Below are 9,071 nucleotides of genomic sequence, written 5' to 3'. Positions count from 1 at the left end.
TGAGTATTTTTAAGTTGAAAAATTGTTCATGAAAAAATACATCAGAGACGGCTTTCCTGGTATGAACTATGAGAGACGACCGAAGAGAGAGGAGAGACAGTCATCTAGGCCGGAGAGAGGAGTGACAGCCGGAGAGACAGCCAGTCGCCGAGAGCGTCAGTTAGATTTTAGAGCTAGAGGGAGAGTGAGTTAGGGAGATCAGGTGGAGAGAGAACTAGGTTATTGAGATTTGAGAGCGAGAGAGTGTCGGCTAAGTTAAATTATGACTCTCTATCTTGGATTTTAATTTCATGATTATGCCGATGTTATTATGAGATTCTAACCATAAAAATGATCGAACCCATTTCGATCGAACCAGGCTAGGTTTGGGTTTGGTTTGAATTAATTCCGAACCGAACCTGGTTTGGTTCGTTTCAATTCGAACCCATTTCGAATCGAATTAAACTCGAATCAAACCCGAATCAAACCCGAATCGAATCACGAACCTCGAATTTTTTTGCCAGCCCTAGACGTGCCACAAAGATGAGTATTTGGTTCACTTTAAATAAATCTGTTATGGTATTGCGATTGGATTTTATTATACCATAAGAGGTTTATTTCAATTTGTTTGTTACATGTAAATTTCGAAACTTAAAAGAAAAGATCATTCATGTATTGTGGCTCTTGTCTTGTCATTGATAGTGTATGTATATATATTGTGTATGATTATGGAATCGCCTTGCGTTAATGAGCGTGACGGGTTGTCATCCCTGTTGTCGGGGTGTGACACATTTGTAGAAAGAATTAACTATAAACAAATCATTTTGAGACCATCTTCAAATTAACCTATCTTCTATGTTAGAAGAAAGGGTAAAGTGTTGAAACATATGTTGCAAAGCTATCCATTTTTTCGAATAAATACTAGTAAGCTGTCTCCTGAAAGACAAAGACATATGAGAAGAGGCAAAAACCTTTGCAACAGAGATAAATGTGTTAGAAGCAATAGAAAGCAGATTGGGGAAGAGGTGCTGTAAAGCATGCTCTGAATGCCATCTATCTACCCAAAAGGCAGTGGTAAGGCCATTGTCTATTTCTTTGTTCAGATCCAAATTAATAACTATATAATCTTTTAAAATTGATTTCCAAAAAGGTGAACATATGAAAAGGAAGTTCTTTTTCCATATTTACTTAAAAGAATATCCTTCCATCAACCGTTAACTAGGTTATCATTAAATTTAATCCATCATTTAGTTAGAAGAGATTGGTTCATCAATTTCAGATCAAGAATACCCAAACCTCCCTGTTCCTTACTTTTACACACTATTTTTCAAGCCACTAAAGAGTATTTCCTTCTAGTAGAATTACCACCATGCCAAAGAAATTTTCTCTAATTTTATCTATCTTATATCTAATTTTAGCCAGCATCCTATAAATAGAGAGCCAATATAGTGGGATTGCAAAGAGCACAGAGTTTAGAAGGGTTACTCTTCCCCCCAAAGCGAGTAAGGAACCCTTCCAACTTTGTAATCTATTTTCTATTTTATCAATAAGAATTTGCCAATCAAGTACAAATAATTTGGAATTATTAATTGGTACCCCTAAGTAAGTGAGGGGTAAAGAAGCTACTTTACAACCCAGAACTGAAGCCAAAGCATTACTTTCATCATCAGATATGTTTAAATGATACATTTCACTTTTCTCAAAATTAATTTTGAGGCATGAGAGATTTTCAAAACCTACAAGTAGCCACTTGATATGTAGTAAGACTTGAGGGTCAACTTTTAAAAATAATAAAATATCATATGCAAAATGTAGGTTTTCTAAATTTGGAAAATTTCCTAAGCCTTCAACAAGACCTTCAGCCATGGCTCTTATGAGAATCTTATATAAGGCATCAGTAATCAATATAAAAAGAAAATGGAACAGGGGATCCCCTGTCTCACTCCCCTTTTACAGGAAAAGGAAGGACCTAATGTGTCATTCAAATTCACACAAGTTTTACTGCATTCTAAAGTCAACTTAATCCAAGTAATGAATCTATAACTAAAACCTCTAGTTTCTAAAATTTCAAATAGAAAATTCCAATTAACATAATCAAAAGCTTTCTCAAAATCTAATTTAAAGAGAACACATTTTTGTTTTTTAATTTTAACCTAATGAAGCACCTCATGAGCACAAACCACATTATCTAAAATTAATCTACTTTTAACATAAGCTGTTTGAGAAAAATCAATCAAAGTATCCATTACACAAGCAAGTCTATCAACCAAGAGCTTAGTGACTAATTTAAAATTACAATTAATTAAGCTAATTAGTCTAAAGTTTCTAATAGTTACTGCATTTTCTTTTTCAAAATTTAATTTGATCAAATTACTAGTGTTTTTTTCATAACAGCGTTTGTGGTTATTAATTTAGGCAATCTGTAAGATTCCAAAAGTATACCGCAATTTGCTAGATTTTATAAGTATGAATTTTGAGCTCATCGGCACAGGCGGATCTGCATTTACCCGTATGGATTCTAAACCACTCTATGATTTTAAAATTTTAGTTATGTATATTGAAATTTAATTGTATTTTATTTTTTTAGAGATTTTTATATAGTCTAGCTCCCCTCATAAAATATCACACGTCTACTTATAGCTTAGTGGTTAGAGTTTACTTTGGTTGTGGAGAGCTTGGGTTAAATCCTATCAACAACATAATTTTCATTTTAAATTTTAGCACTCCTATTATGAGTTTCTAGTTTCGCCCTGCTCATCGGATATGATACTTACTCATCGCTAACCAGCATCGAGATCCGGATAGAAAAACTAAGAGGTCAAGAGAGTCGAGAAGGGAGCATCATCAGTGTCAAGAGGGAGGTAGGGGCAAGAGGAGGGCGGTGTCGGAGTGGCTATCATGGATTTAGAGAAATAGCGAAACAGAGAGAGAAGGAGAGGTCAGGAGCGAACTGAGCACCCCTGAGACAACGTTCTCTTTCGCACAAATCTTAACGTTAAAATATGTTGTTAGATCTTTGTCAGATTTTGAGAGAGGATTGGAGCATTTGAGCCCGCCTAATAATCCAATAATTATTTATGCGCAGACTAATTTTCAGAAGTAGTGATGGGTATAATCAATCAACAAGAAATGACCGTCGTTAAAAAGTTCATTAACACTCATCCATAAGTGCATAACTAAACAAACTTGATTAAATCTCTAGCTGCATTTGATAGTTTTCGAAAAAACTTACAAGCTAGTCAAGATGATGCGTAGTTTTTAAACACAACGAATTAAAGCGAAATTGTTATTTTCATTGTTAGAGAAATTATCTAGGAATTTTTTAGAAGTGCGCAGAGGATATACACAGAATCGATGTTAACATTTTGTAACAACAAGACATCATTTGTTATGTTAACAGATAGTATTACGGTACTTAACATTATGTTTGATTGCTACTTAAATTAAAGACAATTAAGTTGTATCATTTTATTTTTCATATTTTGCTGACATTTTAAGTTATGAATTAAATTAATTTACCTAGAGAAGTAAGGTATTGAAAATAAATCTTTGTCTATAACAATAAATCCTACAGAGTTAAAATACTCATTAAAAATGTAAAATTGAGCCGTGATGAAGTATTTAAAGTTTAAACCCTCCTATTAAATTAAACAAAAATTAAATACATTCATGGTTTCGTGTCATTTATTAGAGAAAACAGGAGGCGTGGAGAGGAAGGATTCTTAAAGCAGAATTCACAGAAAAATATTCGTAAATTGCGCTCAAAATGTTAGATTTCAAAAGAAAAGAGAAGAAACAAAATCTATTCCTCGCCAAAATAAAATAAAAAATTGCGCGCAGAACCACGTTACTGTTGGCAGTACACCTGCCAGGGAGCAGAAAGTTCTCAGGTACTTTGTTAGTACCATCAGCCTTTTCTTGTTCGAACGAACAAAAAAAAAAAAAAAAAGCAAAGGAAGAAAAGGAAGAAAAGTAGAAAACACATTTGTGATTTGACAGAGTATTAATCTCTTGGAAAGACCTTAGCCTTAACCGCTAAAACCCCCTATCAAAAGCATCCACCAAAAGCATGATAGAGTCAGACTGTCAGAGACCATCAAACATTTAATATTAAACCATGTCCATTCAGATTTTCAGTACGTGAAATCCTCCACGACTTCGGACAGGCTTTTGGTGCAGCTATCCTACCTACGAGTTTCACATCAAAAAAAAAAAAAAAGAGACTTCTTAATAAGGGTAAGAGAATCAAATTGGGTCCCAGTGTCAACGAGTTGTTACATCGTGTGCCAGTCCGTACTAGCCACAGAAATTACAACTCTAGACCGGACATTTAAAGCGGCTCCCACTAATGAAAACTGAATCTTAGGCAACGATAATGGCGTGAACTTATCTCCCCCATATTCAATTATTATTTACCTGCACTGGGCGTTTCAATCTGGTATGTATTTGGAAATGGACATATCGAACCGCATTCTGTACGATTATAGTCCGAGCACATCTGACATTTACTTCTCTCACACTTTTTTTACTTGGACCGTTGAATTTCTCTGACACCAAGAGGATTTTGACCATTTTTAGCTTCTGTTCTCCCTGACTGCAACACACCTCTCTTTCTATAACATCTGCTCCCCCAGTCCCCGGTTTACCAAACCCATCATCTCCCCCTTCAGAAAAAAAAGGAAATAACTAATAAGAAAAGGAAAGCCAGAAAGAAATCTCTCTGTCTCACTAATGGCGATTTGGCTTCTACCTTTCTTCTCTGTACTTCTCCTCGTTCTCTCCGCTACTTGGCCAGTGATTTCCTCTAATTCGGAAGGTACAGAGTTTTATATACAACTATCTCTTCAGATATGAGTGGCGAGTTGTTTCAAATTTTATATCCCAAGTAATTTTGAATTGGATTAATTGCAGGAGATGCGCTACACGCGCTTCGCGCAAAGTTGTCGGATCCAAATAAGGTGTTGCAAAGCTGGGATCCGACTCTTGTAAACCCTTGCACCTGGTTTCATGTCACCTGCGACAACAACAATCGTGTTATAAGACTGTATGAGCATCTCTGTCTCTGTCTCTCTCAGTTCTATTGTACAGAAAACTACACGCATTAATTACATGGAAAAAGTTAGTCTTTTTTTTTTTCTGAGATTACAAAAAAGGAGGCATATTATCATCCTTTTTTTGTGATGATTTGCAGTGATTTGGCTAATTCTAACATCTCGGGGCCTCTTGGAGCAGAGATTGGGCAACTTGAGCATCTCCAGTACTTGTATGTACTTCAGATCCAAACTGCATTGTTGAATAATTTACTACAGTTTTTATTTCAAAAATTTAAGTTATAGTAATTGGCAATTGGCACTTTTTTATTTTCTCAGAGAATTCTATAGAAATAGCTTTGAAGGTAAGATACCAGAAGAGCTTGGGAACTTGAAAAACCTGATAAGCATGGATTTATATGAGAATAATTTCCAAGGAGCAATCCCCAAATCCCTTTCTAAGCTGAAATCCCTCAGATTTTTGTAAGTTTCAATATTTTGTTATCAATGTCACGTGTAACAATTTTTTTCGTAATAATTTATGGAAAGAATTATTTTGTCATTTTAGGCGACTGAATGATAACAAGTTGAGTGGATCAATTCCAAGAGAGCTCTACTTGCTTTCAAATCTTAAAGCTCTGTAAGGATCCACATTTTAACTCTGCTGTGATGTTGGTAAAGACTTTAATTTTAGGGGGATTGCTAATTCTTGATTTTTATTTTTATTTTCCTTTTTGTAGTGATCTTTCAAACAACGATCTTTGTGGAACCATACCGAGTGAAGGTCCATTTTCTAGTTTCCCCTCTCAAAGGTAAGTTATTTACGCACTTAATTTTATACAATCAGTGGTTTCGTTTTCTTTTTGTTCTGCAGTCCAAGACTAACTAATTTGTTTCAACTGTAGTTTCGCTAACAACACCAGATTAAATGGGCCGGAGCTGCAAGGATTGGCTCCTTATGATTTTGGATGCTAATTAATAGGTTTTTACAATATTGTGAAAAAACAAAAGAAATTGAGGTCGGCTTAAAGAGATTTGCAGGGTTACATTTTATATGTAATCCATTCAGTGTAAAACATGGGTTTTAGGTTTTTAGAGAAACTTGAAGGGGTTTATTAATTAATATGCTTAGTTTTGTAAAACTGAAAATAAACTAACTTTTATATATATGTGACAACTATTAATCCCAAGGCAGGGGAGTGGAACGGTTAATAGTGTGATAAGTCAAAATTTGAGTTTGAATCCCGACCATCCGATCAAAATCTGAACGGCCCCGGACAACACGAATAAACACGCCTTATTATTTTATTTTTATTGTGTCCGTTTCTGGCACAGAAAACAGAAGTGCGCGGTAACGGTCAAATATTTAGTTACTGCTTTATAATGACAATAAATAATTTATTTATATGTTTTAGTCATACTTCAATTTTTTTAATAATAAAGTTGATAGAGGTGATTTATATTTTTTTGACATGCACAATAAAGAGAGAAACAGTATTTCATACAAGTAACTAATAATTTGTGACATGAATGATGAATAATTTCAGCATAATATCATGTGTCTTACTGTTAGATTGCACAAACATAATTTAATTTAACATTATTTTTTCTTCTTTGATCATACGAGATTCATGAAATTGTTCCTCACACAACACTTGTATGAGTAAAAATAGTGTACATGTGACTTGAAAGATTGGTAATTCAGGTTATATAATATAAGGATGGCAACGGGCCGTGTCCACAAGTATTTTGCTAAGTTCAAGCCTGACCTGTATATTAAAAATTAATGGTCACCTGCTTGGTTCAATCTGACGGGCTCAAAAATCTAAGTCTGGCCTACCCATGAGCCTTTCCTCTAGGCTCACGCTTGCCTGTGCCTATGGACTGCCTTACTCAGCTCGACCCTACCATGCCCAACTAAATCAACAACAATTTATACAACAAAACAATTAAGTATAATTTAACACCAAAACAACAAAACAAAAAAGAAATATAATTTAACACAACAAACAACATAGTTTTTCATAATTTAGCACAAATATAATTTAACACTAAAATAAAAATAAAAATTTAACACAGTTACACAAATATTGTTTAGCACAAACAATATAACACCTAAGCAACAATCACTCTTCACCTAATACTTCTCTTGCTCCAACTTGCTAATTACAAAATGCAACAAGCAGTACCAATATCATGATATAGTACAAAATGCTAATTACTGTACAGTTTTACAAATTATCAGAACTGTACAATTTTAGTACATAAAAAAAAAAGTTACGTCAACATCATTAGTAATAACAAAGCACTGAACCCACTACTATTCCTCTTCTTCTATTGCTCTGATCTACATAATTAATTCAATTATGTTGTTTAATATAAATTAATTTCATCTAGTTTGTATAAGCTAGTTTAATTTCATCTATGAACTATTTAATTATAAAATAGTCTATATGCAATTAAAAGATCCATTGCTGTCTTTAAACTTTTTTTAGGACTAATACAAATCCATTGCTGCCTTTAAACAATTTTGCATTGACCTCATAGACACCGATAACGGAAAAATATTTAGAAATATTTGGTGCCATGGCCAATTGGCCATCTTCTTTCACCACAATCGACAACGCAGGAGAGAGAGAAAGAGAGAGTTAAAGAACAGAGAGAAAGAAGAATTAACAGAGTTGATGAAGTTAAAGGATCTCTTTAATTTTCTAATTAAAAGTTAATGATTAATTACATAAGATTATTTTAGTTAAACTAAAAGGAGGGAAATATGAAATAACTTTAAATTTAGATGGGAAAATTGGAATATTAGAGAAGTTGTAATGTATACATGAGCAGTTCTCCCTTAAATAATTTATTTTTATGTTTTTATCATACTTCATTTTTTTAATAATAAAATTTTGAAGATTTTAAGTAAAAATAAAGTTGTTAGACATGATTTATATTATTTTTTTTTACATAATAAACAATATTTCATACAAGTAACTAATAAATTCTGACAAGAATTATAAATAGTTTCAGCTTAAATATCATGTGTCTTACTGTTAAATTGCATAAACATAATTTAATTTAACATAATTTAAATTAGTATAATATTTATTTTTCATGATATTGTGACCAGTTGATCCTACTTTATTTTGAGAAAACTTTAGCAAATTTTAGCGATTATAATCAATTTTACATTCCGAATCTTAAATAAAAATCACGATATAAATGACCATACAACAACAATATTTCTTCTTCTTTAATCATCCGAGATTCATGTAAATTGTTCTTTGCACAACACTTGTATGAGTGAATTAGTGTGTCTGACTTAAAATATTGATAATGCCGTTTTATAATGAGATTTTAGCACAAGATAATAAAAAATATTACACTACAACATAGCCAAATAAAGTCGATACGTATTTTTTGGATTATTATTTTAAATTAATATCAATAATAATAAAATGGTTAAGTAATATATTTCTTACACCTAATATTTATGAAATTTAGCACATCCGAAAGCAGGTATTTATAACCGCGTCATTGCGTCAATTGATTATCCACCGATTTAAATCTCATTTCTAGTTTCTTCGAAAGAGATGTATTTGTCAGCTCTGTTGACATTAGAGAAGGAGACAAGTAGCAGGAAGGAAGAGCAGCCCAAAAAAAGGAAATTAACGAGTAAACGAGAGCGATTTTACAGCTTATGCGAAGATTTAAAAAAGAAAAACGAGTAAACGAGAGTGAAATAAAATAACAGTAAAGCTAGACGAGTAAAATTAACGGACTGTGTGATTTAAATAACGTCGTAGATAATAATAACAACAAGATAGATAATAAGTCGATGGAAAGCAATGTGCGGTTTATATATACGGTGCCTTCCATATATAACTTAGTGTGATAACAAGTTATCGCCATTATAGAAATAAAAGGGTCGAATGTGTTTTCCCCACTCAAATTACTTAGAGTGCGTTTGGATAGACAGAGAATATAGCTATTCTGCATATTAGCTGTACTATTCTCCATAGTCATCCAAACGAGAAATAACAAACAAGAATAGCAGAGGAACAACTC

At 33.1% G+C, this 9,071-nt stretch overlaps 1 protein-coding gene across 1 annotated transcript; it reads left to right on the top strand.

Moving 5' to 3' along the window:
- Nucleotides 1-4,568: 4,568 nt before the first annotated feature.
- Nucleotides 4,569-6,074, top strand: LOC144551225 (leucine-rich repeat protein 2-like). Its single transcript, XM_078299108.1, has 7 exons — nucleotides 4,569-4,795; nucleotides 4,891-5,023; nucleotides 5,171-5,242; nucleotides 5,349-5,492; nucleotides 5,578-5,649; nucleotides 5,750-5,821; nucleotides 5,915-6,074. The coding sequence occupies exons 1-7, from the start codon at nucleotides 4,711-4,713 to the stop codon at nucleotides 5,982-5,984; spliced, it is 648 nt and encodes a 215-aa protein (XP_078155234.1). The 5' UTR covers nucleotides 4,569-4,710; the 3' UTR covers nucleotides 5,985-6,074.
- Nucleotides 6,075-9,071: the final 2,997 nt, after the last annotated feature.

The sequence above is a fragment of the Carex rostrata genome, chromosome 3, assembly GCF_964058835.1.
Source record: "Carex rostrata chromosome 3, lpCarRost1.2, whole genome shotgun sequence".
Taxonomy (NCBI): Eukaryota; Viridiplantae; Streptophyta; class Magnoliopsida; order Poales; family Cyperaceae; genus Carex; species Carex rostrata.
The sequence above is the reverse complement of the archived record's forward strand: the minus strand, read 5'-3'. Positions and strand labels throughout refer to the sequence as shown.